This window comes from Rhineura floridana, chromosome 16 (assembly GCF_030035675.1).
Source record: "Rhineura floridana isolate rRhiFlo1 chromosome 16, rRhiFlo1.hap2, whole genome shotgun sequence".
NCBI classification, from domain to species: Eukaryota; Metazoa; Chordata; class Lepidosauria; order Squamata; family Rhineuridae; genus Rhineura; species Rhineura floridana.
In genome coordinates, this window is record NC_084495.1 from 7189559 (window position 1) to 7205072 (window position 15514).

At 45.5% G+C, this 15514-nt stretch overlaps 1 protein-coding gene across 2 annotated transcripts in view; it reads left to right on the forward strand.

Moving 5' to 3' along the window:
- NEXMIF (neurite extension and migration factor) overlaps positions 1–14491 on the forward strand; it is a 158404-nt gene extending 143913 nt beyond the window's left edge. For both annotated transcript variants that reach the window (XM_061598432.1, XM_061598433.1), the window contains exons 3-4: positions 7692–7816; positions 9835–14491. In XM_061598432.1, the coding sequence (XP_061454416.1) occupies positions 7741–7816; positions 9835–14165 (4407 nt within the window). In that variant the 5' untranslated portion in view covers positions 7692–7740 and the 3' untranslated portion in view covers positions 14166–14491. The remainder of the gene's footprint in view (positions 1–7691; positions 7817–9834) is intronic.
- The last annotated feature ends 1023 nt before the right edge of the window (positions 14492–15514 follow it).

Sequence of the window (15514 nt, forward strand, 5' to 3'; positions counted from 1 at the left end):
TCTGGAAGGCACCAAGCTGGGAAAGGCTGATCATTGCAAGCAGTGGTTTGCAATCCTGCGGTTTGTAGCAAACAGAGCAGTGCTGGTTTAGGAGTTAGCTTGCACAATTAGTGGTGATCGTTGGAGAGTTATGTTATGCAGAACTCATCATGGGCAATCCACACAATCATATGCTGGCTTAATAAGCCCGGATCTGAACATGTGGCATCTACCCACAGGCAGACCCTTTCCAGATCCTGTGAGTGAATGGCTGAACAATCTGTCAATCGTAGCTTTCCATTACGTGCAACTAATGGCTTCAAAACAAGCCAGGATATTAAGCTATGGTTTAAAGTTAGCTTAATATCAACTTTGTTTGAAACATTAACCAGAGTTTCCAGGTTTACACATAATGGGAAGCTGTGATTAGTAGCTGAATCTTGGCTTGTTCAACCACTTGCTTGCTGGGTAGAGCGAACAGCAGGGAAGGTGCTTCATGCACCCACAGGCAGCTCATGCACATTCTGGCTCATAAAGGCAGGATACGATTGTGCAAACCAGGCCAATCTGTGTCTGCCAGAGATTTGGCAATGTTGGTGGTGGCCCAATCACAGGTCACTGTGTTTCTTTCTGGAACTGTCAGCTCCACCAGCCAGTGCTTACAACGGTGATATTACTTGGCATTGCTGGCTCTCGCCTCACTCCAACCTTTGATTCACCTTTTGAATGTGTGCATTGTTGTGATCCCAGGGTAACCGGTTGTGTGAAAAGGACCTGCCTTTCATCCATGCCATGTCTCTTTAAGTAAGTAGATCAAGAGACGCACCTCTTTGCCCAGGTCTTGAAGGATGGTCAACTGAGATGCTGCCGCCTTCCGACATGTTGTTAGTGTTGCTATTGCTGCTGATTTGGCTTTGCTTGATGTTTTAACTGAAGTCTTGCATTATTTGCTCCTTTTACACCGTGACATTTGGCAAGACTATTGGGTAAAAGGCAAGCTATAAATATACATAAAAAAGAAATTCAGGGTAAGGCCCCTCTCACCCACACATACGTGTGTGTGGGTGTGTTGTGGGTGCATGCGCGCCTTTGTAGCTGCTATTGAATCTAGACAGCTGGATCTGAACCAGTGTGACCATTATTCTGTGCACTGCATAGATTTGCCATGACCATGCACCAAATTGTTTGCAAAGTAACTGAGTAAAAGACTCTGTGATATATACATAAGCAAATCCTCCCTGTACACAGTGAAATGCAGTGGACAACTTTTTAATCAATTTATGTCAGATTTGATGCATGTCAGTCTTTTTAAAAACATTTCTGTGTTTTAACTATGTTTTATTCGGCTATGTGACACTGCATGGATTTGCCCTGGTTATGAATTGTTTCCATTTTGAGCATTTGTGCCCTGTTTTTTTAAACACAACTTCTTTGAATGATATAATAATGAGATGCATATATTTAGATTTGGAATGGGTTTATATCTATAGTCATCTTTTTGACATGAACGTGATTTTTTTTTAGTTTGTCCAAAAAGGACAACCAAGATGATCAAGGGGTTGGAGTGACTCCCCTATGAGGAAAGGTTGCAGCATTTGGGGCTTTTTAGTTTAGAGAAAAGGCGGGTCAGAGGAGACATGATAGAAGTGTCTAAAATTATACATGGCGTTGAAAAAGTGGAATAAGAAAAGTTCTTCTCCCTCTCTCATAACACTAGAACTGGTGGACAAGCAATGAAGCTGAATGTTGGAAGATTCAGGACAGACAAAAGGAAGGACTGCTTCATGCAGCGCATAGTTAAACTACGGGATCCGCTCCCACAAAAGGCAGTGATGGCCACCAACTTGGATGGCTTTAACAGAGGATTAGACAAATTCGTGGAGGAGAATGGTCTCACAGGCTACTAGCCATGATGGCTCTGCTCTGCCTCCACAGTCAAAGGCAATCTGCTTCTGAAGACCAGTTTCTGGAAACGGGGGGGGGGTGCTCTTGCGCTCAGGTCCTGCTTGCAGGCTTCCCATTGGGGCATCTGGCTGGCTATGGTGAGACAAGGATGCTGGACTAGATGGGCCACTGGCCTGATCCGGCAGGCTCTTCTTAGGTTCTTATAAATACAGCTTCTACTTACTTTCTGCTATTTGTGCAAGAATAAATAGTATTTCATTGAAAGGACACTAAATTTTGTGCAATTGGGTCTAGGCAGGAGACTTGTAGATTGTCTCGCCTGCATAATTGGATCAGTGATAATGATGATGATTCGATTTGATGACAGTTTTTTACACCACTCTGCATCCATTTGCCAACTCAACATTTTGTCTTTAGATTTCTCCTAATCTCACATGGTCATAGAGTTGGAAGGGGCCTTGTAGGCCATCGAGTCCAACCCCCTGCTCACAGCAGGAAATCCACAGCTAGAGCATCTCCTGCAGATAGCTGTCCAGCCTCTGCTTGAAGACATCCAGCGAAGGGGATCCCACCACCTCCCTAGGCAGTCGGTTCTATTGCCGAACTGCCCTTACTGTCAAGAAGTTCCTTCTAATGTCCAATCTGAATCTACACTCCTGCAACTTAAAACCATTAGACCTAGTCCTACCCTCTGGGGCAGCAGAGAACAAATCTGTACCCTCCTCTATGTGACAGCCCTTCAGGTACTTAAAGAGTGCAATCATGTCACCCCTCAGCCTTCTCTTCACCAGACTGAACATGCCAAGTTCCTTCAACCTTTCCTCATAAGACTTGTTCTCCATACCGGCTATCATCCTCGTCACCCTCTTCTGAACCCGCTCTAACTTGTCTATATCTTTCTTAAAATGAGGCGCCCAGAACTGAACGCAGTATTCCAGAGGAGGCCTGACTAATGCAGAATATAGTGGGACTATTACTTCCCTCGACCTGGAAACTATAGCTCTGTTTATGCAGCCCAAAACCGTGTTTGCCTTTTTTGCCGCAGCATCATACTGCTGGGTCATGTTCAACTTGCGATCCACTACAATTCCAAGGTCCTTCTCACACGCACTACTGCTAAGCCAGGTATTTCCCATCCTGTACCCGTGCATTTTGTTTTTGTGGCCTAAATGCAGAATCCTGCATTTGTCTTTATTGAATTTCATTTCATTAATTTCAGCCCAATTTTCTAGAATAGAATAGTAGAGTTGGAAGGGGCCTATAAGGCCATCAAGTCCAACCCGCTGCTCAATGCAGGAATCCAAATCAAAGCATTCCTGACATGGCTGTCCAGCTGCCTCCAGTATCACAGAGCCCACTACCTCTCTAGGTAATTGGTTCCATTGTCATATGGCTCTAACAGTTAGGAAGTTTTTCCTGATGTCCAGTCGAAATCTGGCTTCCTGCAGCTTGAGCCCATTATTCCATGTCCTGCACTCTGGGACAATCGAGAAGAGATCCCGGTCCTCCTCTACGTGACAACCTTTCATGCACTTGAAGAGTGCTATCATATCTCCCCCCAGTCTTCTCTTCTCCAGGCTAAACATGCCCAGTTCTTTCAGTCTCTCCTCATGGGGCTTTGTTTGTAGTCCCCTAATCATCCTTGTTGCCCTCCTCTGAACCTGTTCCAGTTTGTCTGCATCCTTCTTAAAGTGCGGAGACCAGAACTGGACACAGTACTCAAGATGAGGCCTAACCAGTGCTGAATAGAGGGGAACTAATACTTCACGAGATTTGGAAACTATACTTCTGTTAATGCAGCCTAATATAGCATTTGCCTTTTTTGCAGCCACATCACGCTGTTGGCTCATATTCAGCTTGTGATCAACGACAATTCCAAGATCCTTCTCACATGTTGTATTGCTGAGCCAAGTATCCCCCATCTTATAACTGTGCATTTGTTTTTTTCTCCCTAAGTGTAGAACTTTGCATTTATCCCTGTTGAATTCCATTATGTTGTTCTCAGCCCAATGCTCCAGCCATTCTGTCTTCATTTTGTAGTTACAAACACTCTCAAGAAAAGGGGATTATCCTAAGCGCTATAGGATCATGGCTTCCATTTTATTTATTTATTGCATTTATATCCCACCTTTATCCCAAAGAGCTCAAAGTGACATGCATTGGCACCCCAAAACACCCCCCCCAGGAGCGTGTTCTCTTCAAGATGGGATAGAGTTGCATCTGGCCAAAGATGTGCCTGGAAATGTGGGTGTGTTTATTATTATATTTACATCCCACTATTACTCCAAGGAGCTCAAGGTAGCATATAGATACAGTTCTCCCCCTTCCAATTTTATCCTCATAAGAACCCTTGAGGTAGGTTAACCTGAGAGCCAGTGACTGGCCTAAGGTCACCCAATGAGCTTCATGGCTGAGTTGGGGATTTGAGCCCTGCTGTCCCAGGCAGGGGTGTAGTTGTCCAGGGTCTGGGGGGTGTCTTAGACTCTTTACTTTTTTGGGAGCAGGGTCCCTATGTCTCCAGCATCCTACAAGCCAATCAGCATGAAAGAGGAGAGTATTAGCCACTGAGAAGAGTCATCTAACATGCTTCCTTGTCCTTTCCTGCTGATTGGAGCCAATCAGAGTGAAAGGAGGTGAGTCAAACAATGAGAAAACTCTTCTCATTGTCAACACTCCCCTCTTTCGTGCTTATTGGCTCCTAGGGATTAACAAGGATCTCATTCTCAATGGCTGTGATTAACACGAAGGGACCCTGCACTTCTGAATTTGCCACCAAACTACTGCTCCCAGGTCCTAGCCCAACACTCTAACCACCATACCACGCAGGCTCTCACTTTCATAAGTGAGTTGAGATATGACAGCCTCCTTTGTTTGTCTTCCCATTTTATCCCATCTGTGGTGATGCTGAGCTTCCAGGAGCCCCACAGGAAAAGGCCCCTAAGAAGCAAAGAGCAGTGAATGCATGAGAGGGAACAGTGTAGGCAGGAGCGGGACCCGACGGCCCATGCTGCTCCACTCAAATGGCTGCCTTGCCCCTGCTTGTGCCATGCCTGGGGCAGGCCCCTGCCTCTGTTTATCGTGTGGGGACCCTGCCTTCTCTGGGTGATCATCCAAAGCAGGCCCTGACCCCATTTTATCCTGCAAGATGAGATGGGAAATAGCAGGGTACCCAGTCCGTGCATAACGGAGAGGGGAAGTTGTGTCTTTGCATGGTGTTGCTGTTCAGTATATTAGTCTTTGTGTTGGATCCAGGCAAAGTCACAGTGCAATCCTAAGTAGGCATGTGAAGGGGCAGACTGGCTGCCGCTTCCAAAGTTCCATTGGCTCATACCAGCCAGGGCAGGATATGTGGAGGGTGATTTACTTTTCTTTCGTGGATCTTTATTTCTAATTTCCCACATTGGTTCCAATGGGGGGAGGACTATTTATGCCATCTCCAGGCTGGCATGAAAGGGATGTGTGTCCCAGAGTCTTGGCTCTCTGCGGATATTGAAGGGGCCTTGGATCCAGCAGATCCAAGGCTGCCCCTGTCCTGCCCACCCCATTTGAGGTCTGATGGCAGCTATTGCCTATAAGACCACTGCCAACAAGTAGATCGATTCCTGTGGACATAGAGGCCTCTGCCATGGACGTGACCTCCTCATCCCCCTGACAGAGATGCAACTCCGCCCTGGCGGCCGGTGGGTCTGGGGGTTGGGATTGTTTTGTCAGTTGCGTTTGGTTTCAGTGGATTTGATGAAAGCTCTTGGTTCTCACGGTCTTCAGTGGGACAAGGGCAGCAATCTGAGCCTGAATTCAGCTGACTGATTTGATCCTGCTGCTGTGAGGAATTTCCTGCTTGGATTTTTTTTTTAGTATTTTTATTTTTTGCTGCTTTTGCCAATCTCAACCAATCTTTATTTACTTACAGTCAACTGACCACAAATATTGCTGCTTTTGTATTTTACAAGATTGTGTCTCTTGTAATTAGTATTATGATTTGATGGTTTTTACTGGGTTTTGTCTTTCTCAGCCACTTTGAGGTCGTGTTGATGGAGAAAGGCAGGGTTGAATCCATTATAAATAAATAAATAACAACATGTATTTTAAAAATCAGACTTGTGAGCTGCTGTATAAATGCTTTTGGCAAAAGGCAAGGTAAATATGTTAATATTATTAGATTAATCTTATTAATAATAAATAATCTGTTTTTAAAAAGAGTGCAGTTTCTTAACTAGAGAGTGGGGAGTTGTACTGATCATTATTCACATTGTGGGCAGTCTGCAAACAAAAGTGCATGCCACCTTGTGCAAGCATATTCCATCTGGTGATCACCTTATCAGCAGAAGCTCTGTCTGAGTGAGGAATCTGTTTTCTAAGGTACAAAAAAGGTCACTTTCAAGTAACGGGAAAACACTATATCCCCTCCACAGGAGCACACTGTTGAGAAAAAGGATCTAGACCAGGGTTTTCCAAACAGTGGGTCATGAACCACCAGTGGCCCATGAGCTTAATTCAGGTGTTCCGTGGCACCTCTGTAGATTTGTGGTTCTAGATGGGTGATGACCCATCCTCTGCATTAAATATTTGTATTGATTTGTAATTGTATTTTAATTGCTTCTTTTGTTTCTTATATTGTATTTTATTTATTACAGTTTGAATTCCAATCAACTACAATATATAAATAACAGAAGCAATAAAAATACATTTAAAAAACCATACAGCGTCTAGCACAATACATTACAATTGCTACAACAAGCAGGAAAATTGTTAAGTATTCTGCAAGACCATCAGCAATTTTCAAGGGATCTATGGGGGGGAAAGTTTGGGAACCACTAATCTGGACTGTGCCATAAATAGGTAACAAATGTGCATTTTTTGGTAGGAAAAACAATCCAGGTGTCTGAAAAGATCCAAAGGATACCTGTCCTGACTCACCCTACCATTTGATGCTTCTTTCGTACTTTCGACTCAGTTCATTCCCTCACTTCCTGATTTGCGATAATTATTGTTTGCTACATCTGCATCAATAAACAATGGTTATCATGAACTGTAGTCTGCCTCCAGACAAGAATGTGAAACTCAGTCCAAACCATGGTTTCAGTTTCTGACCTGGAAACAAATTATAGCTTGCAGGGATGACAAGTAATGTTTAACATGAACTAAGAACTGAGGACATGAATTGGAGCTTGTAAGGGGAGGTGGGATGGGAAGAGGGGGGAGAACCTAGGGCACAGCCCTCAGAACCAAACTATGGTTTGGCTGTAACATCAAAACTAAGCCATTGTCCATTCCCAATCTCTGCTGCCCATCCCTGTCTTGTCCACCTAGAGTGCTTCCAGATGGAGGCGTAACATTGTAAATGGGTCATTTGGATATTGGAAATGGGTTGTGGGCAGCAGATTTGTATAACCTAGTGGATTTTCCCTGAAAAGGGTCAGGCCAGATTAAATGGGGGGGGGAATGGGCTGGCATTTTGATGGCAACAACATCAGGTGGACACTGCAAAAAATTAGCATGCATGAGAAACCCCCTTCCCGCAATAAACACCCACCCCTAATCTAAGTTATAAGTGCCCTGGACATGACCCATCTTGACTCTGGGTTCTGGAGAGTGCCTAGCATGCTAGGGGGGCTATGTAAGCATGTAGCAGTTGTGATAGCATTGTTTTCTTTTGGCCTGGTTGAAAAATACAGTGGACCTCAAGATGGACCAGCTACCATGCTTTCACATTTCTGTCCTCTTAACAGAGGTTTTATTTCACTCCCAGGGTTGCAAGTTGGCTTTGGGATTCTAATGTCCTATATTGTGCTTTTGTACATGTCTAGGCTGGCCTGATGCAGCAGAGCATGGAGTGAACAACTCGAAGTTAAATTGATGGATGACCAACAAGATAAGAATTGTGCCTCAGAAGACCAAGAAACAATTCTGATTAATGGGGTGAAAGAGGATGGTAAGGAAATCTAATTATAGTAAGGGGCCCAGTGCCAACACCTAGTGTAAGCCAATTTACTCAGAGATCAGTCCCTGAACTTCAGGATGCTTGACTAATGCCATTTCCAAAGAAAGCAAATTGGTTTGTGTGCTTAGAAATAAGTAATCATGATGAATACTTCACATTCATGTAATGCTTTTGAAAATCTGTTCATACATTATCTGTTGCATTTGTCAGAATAACCCTATAAGGTTTGTTGTTGTTATTATATGCCTTCAAGGTGAATATTATTGTCACCATATGGAGGTTTCCCTAAGGCTCCCTCACGAGTTCCTGTCCCGGATGAGATTTAAACCAGAGCCTCCTCAATGTCTCTTAGCCATTTTGCTACACCAGCTCTCAAGGAATCGCAGAGGTTTGGGTCACCTGCTTATGCTTTAATTTTTGTAATTGGCAGGATTGAAATTCAGAGCAGTTGGGGGTTAATAGCCAGCTTATGAAAAAGCCTTATGAAGAGTACAGTGTATGCCTTGCCTTGAATATTTTGACCAGACGTGCTCACAGGAATCATTGGGATTCTCATCCCTGGTTGCTTCATTTATTATCATTATTATTTAAGTCAGTGGCTAGCAATCAGATTGACCACCAGATAAATCTAGGCCAAAGCACCAAAGTGAGGATTGGGGTGGAGGAGGTTTCTCTTTTTTCCTTAGTCACAGTCAGTAGTGTAGCAGCAAATTTAGAAGTGCAGGGTTCCTTCATGATAATCATGCCACACACCCTCACAGCCATGCCCCATTTTCAGGTTTCCCTCATCTCCCTTGCTCTCCCTGTCATCTCACGAGTCTACATTCCACCACAACAGATGTCCCAAGGAGCCAATCAGCATAAAAAGGGAGGCTGTGTGTTAGATCCTGAAAAGAGTCTTCTCAGTGACTGACACTTCCTTTCACTCTGATTGGCTCCAATCAGCACAAAAGGAGAAGGACTCTTCTCAGTGGCTAACACACTCTCTTTTCATACTGATTGGCTCACACATAGGGACCTGGCTAGGACCCTGATCCCAAGAAAGTAGCAGGTCTATGACCCCCCACAACTCTGGGCGACTACACATGTGGTCACAGGGTGCTGTTTCTGAAAACTGCAAAGTGATGCCTTCCATTTCCTGGAACAAGAAGGTTGCAGAAAGCATGTGGATACTGAAACCTGAATATTCCTGGCAGTTCCCTCCCTCCCCCAGCTACCTCCATAAGTCAGCTTGGTGAGTGACAATGCCACAGATGCCTCGGGGTGCAACTCAGCTTTCCAGGGGTCCCACCCCACCAACGGAAGATCAGTAATTCGATTGTTAACAGCCAGCTGTCATGGCATTGATCATCAAATGCGTCCTGCAATAATACATTGTCTTATATTTTCATATGAAACTCTCAGTATTGCTTCAACAAAATCTAACTTGCATCTTATGCACCAAGCTTAGTGAGAAAAAAAGGGTTTAAAAATGTGTGCTTTTATAAAAAATTTGCCTCCTTTGCAGTGATATTTTGCTGCAGAGCGCAATCAACAGACATTGTAGGGGATGGTTTAATATTAATACTGTTCATGAGTCTGTCTACATGGAAATTAAATTTTCAACTAATAGCTGGGTTGTTATTATTAAACTTTCTCTGTACAGCGACCTAGTCTGAGGTCAGCTTGACATGAGAATATTAATTTAGAACTTGTTTTAAAACTAAACAGCAAGCAAGGATTAGCTGTGCTCTTCTTTGTGTGCACGTGGCCAGAATCTGCTAGTTTTAGGGCTGTTGTGAGTGTTTTTTATTTGAATGTGCGTATGCATGTTTTAATGTAACATCAGATACATTAAGTGAGGCATATTGAAAGAAAGAGGGGCGGGGAGCTGCTTTTGACATCATGAGGTTCCTAGGAAGCATTTGTTCCCCTCTCCAAGGAGGGAGGAGGATTCAGATGCACAGGTGCTGACTTTCTCCTCCTCTCTTCCCCTCCGCCCCTGCTCCCTGTTCTCTCCATTCTTTCAGAACCACATGACCTGGATGGTGACGAGAAAGCCTCCCAGGCTGCAGAGGCCGCCGCCCCTTTCCCGGCACTGTCCACAGCTGCCCTGAAAGAGAGCCACGGGTGCCACCGTGCCCAGCCGGCCCTGACTTCAAGGAAGCCCTGTTGGCTGAACCCTCCCTCCCCGCTGAGACTGGCTGATGTACCTGACCACATTTCCGATGACTCCTCCTCCGTCCACGCCATTTCCCTTACGTCGTGCGTGACCAAGGGCATGAGTGCCTGGTCGCTGCCGGGTGACTGCGAGAAGGCTCCGTTCACGATTATGGAGCCAGGGAGCATGTCGGCGCTCACCGGAGACTGTTTGATGCAGCCAAGCCGGACTTGCCTGGGCTGCTTTATTGAATCCAAGGACGGCATGGATGCAGAGCCAGGGATAAGCCTCAAAGTGGGCGATATAAACAGGGATTATGACACCTGTCCGGTTTCTGATATAGGAATTCATTGCATGAGCACAGGAGAAAGCATGAGATATGGAGATCAGCTGCTCTCAGACCAGCTCTTAAGCTTCCCTTTGCATAAATCGAGGGCAGCAGACAAAAGAGATGCGGAGAAATCTGACAGCGATTCAGAGGACCCCACTCAGAAAAATTATTATGAGGGATTGCTATTAGACAAGTGCAATGGGGAGGAGCCTTTACTAACCAATCCCAACCAGGAATGGGGTTATTTTGAATCTTTCATTAGTGAAAGCAAAATTGAGCTGCTTGACCTTTGCTCCAAAAATGAGCTTTCTGTAAATCTGTTTTCGGAGGAAGATGTGGACAATTACATGTTTGATGATGATGATTCGACATTGGGAAGTGACGTTTGCTCCTTAAAAATCCGCTACGAATCCTTCCAGGACAACGTGAAGGAAAAGACTGGCTCTCTGCAAGAGGATGCCCAGTTTAATTTCTTCCCGAGTGTGTTCAGTGGATGCCCTAAAAGGGAAGGCCGAACAGCCTTGAAGAGGGGACCTCGAGGGGCCACCGATACTTCCCAGTTCAAATCTGAGGAGAGCATCATTTGGGGGGAAGAGGAGGTAGATGGAGATGGGGAGGAGGAGGAGGAGGAGGAGGAGCAGGGTGAGAAAGTCGCCTTAAGCAAGTCTTGCACCAGTACAGAGGTGGTACAGTACATTGGCCCCAAAAGAAACCACTTCTTGGAACTTATGAATTCCACGGAGGATTCTGGGGAATTCAGTGATGACAGCAGCTGTACTGAATCTTCCTTTGATGTCCTCCAAGATCTCAAGGACTGCAACAAGTACCTGCCAAGAGACCATTCCAGTTCCTTCATACAACAGAACTATGGCCTGCGAGCAAAAAGGAAAGTGCGATACAGCGACGATTACCTGTATGACGTGGATTCCATTGAGAGCGAGAAGATTGTGGATAAGAAGGAGTGGATTCCAGATGGGCCCAAGGAAGAGGACGATGACGAGTGGTGCCCAAAGAAGAGGCGAAAAGTTTCCCGCAAGGAGCCCCCGGTCATCATCAAATACATCATCATCAACCGCTTTAAAGGGGAGAAACACATGCTGGTCAAGCTCAGCAAAGTGGATCCCAGTGAAACGACAGTTACCCTGAGTGAGGAACTGCTGAGCAAATATGCCAAGCTGGCCCCCTTGAAGGCTTTTTGGCAAGAGAGATGGCAGAGCCGGCTCAACTTTCTCAAATCGGCACTGTACCGCAAGCAAAGCTTCTATCTCAATGGCTCCGAGGTCTCCTTTCTGCCTCACCCACGGAAGCGCAAGTGCAAATTGGCAAACAGGCACAGGATTCAGAGAATCAAGGCCATCGAGCAGCCCGTGGGCAAGCCTGGCTCTTGCTCTTCAGACCCAAAGCAGCTTTGTCGCAGAATTGGAGACAGCGAGGTTGGCCTGAAAGGGATGCCAGCCCTGGCTATCGCAGCCCCCAACTGTGCAAATGGTTTGCATTTGAACAATATTGCCAGCCTCGCCTTGCCAAAGTGCAAATCGCAGGACCGGGAATTCAAGGGGCCCGAGAGAAAAGTGTTGCGCAGAATCAAGTTCAAAAGTGAAGCCAGGTTGAAATGCAAGCGAATCAAGGCCAGCGCCAACCTGGCCGAGGCTTCCCCAGCCTTGGAGAATCAGGAGCCTGCGACGAGTGTAAAGGATGAAAGTGTTCCTTGTGCTGCAGACGGCTCTCGCCTTTCTGAGTGCCAGGAGGGTAAGGTTGCTAAAAATTCTTCGTCTTTCCTACCCACCACCTGCTCTTCAGACAAGCCTCCTCCATCTGCTAATCTTGCTGCCAATGTGCCCCTCATCCCTGGAGGGTATCTGCAGACATTGTTAGATGCCTCTGATTTGTCAAGCAGCACTGGTATTGCCTACTTCAGTCCTCAGCCCCCCGAGCAGCAGCAGGATCCACTCCCCAGCCTCGTTCAAGCAAAGAAGCCGCTCTGTGCTCTGCAACCTGCCCAGAGCTGCGTTCTGTCCCCACCTTCGGAGTCGGAGCTACAGCAGTCCCCGAGCCGCTTGGAAATGGAGCCAAGCCACTTCGGCAGCATCTGGCCAGCCGGCAAAGCCTCCAGCAACAACAGCCAGGACTTTGCAAGCGACTTGCAGGAGGCCCCTGCGCTGTCAACGGCAGAGTTTGGGAGCTGTGCGGGTGCAGACGGCCTCCCGGCCTCTGGATACAGCCACGTAAATCTGAGTAGCAGCAAATTACTACACCAAAAAAAATATGTGTCAGATAGCCAGCAATCGCAGTCTGATGACTCTTATCAGTCATGTCATTTTAATAACAGAGAGGGACATTTTCAGTTCCAGCGAGGTACGCTAAGCACAGACGATGGGAGGCTTGTTAGTTTTGATTCAGTGGGCTCTTTGTCAGTTAGCTCCAGCAATTACAGTTCCCTCAGTTTAAAGTCCTGTGAAAAGGATGGAGAAGATGAAATTGCTGATGATTTCTTGGCCCATTGCAGTCCCAAGCTAGTGATTCAGCAAAGCATAGACGAAATCACACCTTTGAAGGAGTCTACCGACCTTTTAGATATTTCTAACTTCACCCCTGATAAGTTCCGCCAGTCGTCCCTTTCAGAAATGTCTCCCCCAGATACCCCAAACCTTTCCCCACAGATAACTGGGTCAGAAACCAAACCTCTGGGAACGATGAAATGTTTCCCTGAGAGCTCTCAGGCTGCGCTAAACAACCCTGAGAAGGTCAAGTGGAGCTGTGGGATTCTCCAGACCCAGGACCAGGCCAATAATGGATTCACTTTAAATAACCATCAGTTTCAGTTCCATATGTTTAATGATGAGGATTCTGTCAGCCTCCTCGAAAAAGGCCCGTGCTTGTCAACGTTTAATGAGCCATCTGGCCAAATTAGCAGCAACAGCAAAGTGTCAAAATCAAAGAGGAAAAGTTCATCAAATAAAAATGTGGGTGCAACCCAAAGCCCTCCCCAGAAAAACACTCGGAAAAAATCTCCCAAAGGCAACAAAGGGACTGAGAAGGTGCAAAGCAAGAATTCCAGGCAACCTCCCAAATCTGCAAGGAAGGGGAAGAGTGCAGCTGGGGTGCACGGGGAAAAGGTGCCAAGCGTTGGCGGGCGAGCAGCAGCTCCACTGAACCATGCGGCCTCGTCAACAAAAGCATTGGTAGAATCCATTCAGCACTGTAGCCCAACCTCCCTCAGGATAGGGAAGCATAATGGGCTCCCTGGGGAATGGGCGCTGGGAAAAGACAGTGGCGGAGGCTGGTCCGAAACCAGCATAGGGAATGCTCACAGCCTTCTTGATGATGATCAAAGGGAGTTTGAGGAGCCATCCAATATTCTGTCCAACATTGCCTCTGGGATGGCAGATGTCCAGAGGTTCATGATGGCCTCCATCGAACCCTTGTGGGGGCCTGTTGCCCATAACAACGTATCCGACATATTCCGGTCACCGGAATCAAACAGTCTGAAATTGAAAACCCTTAAGATTCTGGCCGGGACGTCGCAAGAATCCAAGAAAAAGGTGAACAGCAGTTCTTCAGGAGCGGGGAAGAGTCACAAAGCGGGGGGCAAGGGCTTAAGCAAAGCCAGCAGCCGAGCTGCCTCGTGTGACCCCGGGCGCCCCAACTGTTCCACTGGGTATGCCACAGACATTCACTCTCCCTTTTTTGATAAAAGCTATAGTAACCTGAGCACTTTAGCCAAAAATGAGCCCACCCATAAAAAGCTGTATCGGCATAAATCGACGTCTAAGTCACTGAGGGATGAGAACTGTAAAGGAAAGGGAGCAGAGCGCGAGCCAGCCCATAAGGGCCCGTCTGGGACAGCTTCATTCGAAAAACTGAGGTAATGCTACACCAAACGGGCTGGAATGCAACTGCCGCTTCTCCCCTGCTGCCTCCTCATTTTTCCCTCCCTGTGAAAGCAAGAGTTGCATGAAAGAGACATTCCCCCTTTTTACAGGTCTTTTTTCGGTTTTTGTCGTTGTTCTTAAAGTGCATGAACATACTTATTTCTTGCAAGCTACCTAAAAGAATGACCAACTCTTTCTTTCTGTCTGTCTGTCTTTCTTTTTTCTGGCTTGGCTGGGGTTAAAAACAAAACTAATGAGACTCCTTTTTCTCGCTGTTTGGCTTCTTGGGTTTTAATTCCTTTATTTATTTTTAAGGGTTAATTATGTGCTTTTTTAATGGTTTCAAAAAAGGAAAAGACTTTTTTTGAACTTTTTTGTAAAAAATTAAACAAAAAAAGAGGTTATGCATCCAAAAAAAAAAGGCCAAGATATTCAAACGAAAAGGGTATTTAGTTTGCAAAATTACAACTCATTCCTAGTTGAACACCATGTTCACGCTATTTCGTGTACTTTCCAGCCCTCCCAGCTGTTTATATCCTGACCTGCACCATTAAGCTTCATCTATCCAAGTTAGAGCATACCTGACTCCACATAAGCTAAGATGGCATAAAATGTTTGGTTTTTCTGCAGGGAAACAGACTACATTCTTCTTAAAGCAGAAACAGCATTTTTGGTTTTACCTGTACTTGGAGAAGAGACGCCTTTTTCTAGAAAGACATTTAATGCTTGCTTGGGTTCTGCCCCCCCTTTTTTTTCTTTTTCTCTCTCCCCCCCTTTCTTGCTCAAAAAGGAAAAAAAAATAACAATGCCTTGTAATATGTCGAAGTGTTAAGTGCTGAAATCAAAAGTTTGCAATTGTGGGACTTTTAATCTTTGAAAACAAATCTAACATGGTATTCCCTGTGTTTCAAAAGTCGTACTGTTGTACAGTTGTTGATGCACTATTACCCACAACAACCACACAAATTGTGCCAAACTCTGAACAAGTGTTGTACTGTACATATTTTTACATCTTTAGCAACAATGGGTTGTGAGTGTTTTCTGAAGCTTTTTCCTTTCCTTTGACCTTCTGTTTTACTGTAAACATTCCACTGATAAGAGTTAGCTACCCCCTTTGAAAGCAACCACTATGAAAATTATGTTGATCACTTAAACGAGAATGTACCAAAAGTTTTACGGACATCACTAAACGTGTGCCAAATTGACTTACCTCATTTCATGGGTTTTGCCCTGTGATTTGTAGCTCAAAAACAACACAAAAAGTGAGGAGGACTTAAAAATGGAAACTGGGAAATTAAACCTCAGCATAGGAGTATTTTATTGGAGTATTTCAGATATTAAACAAA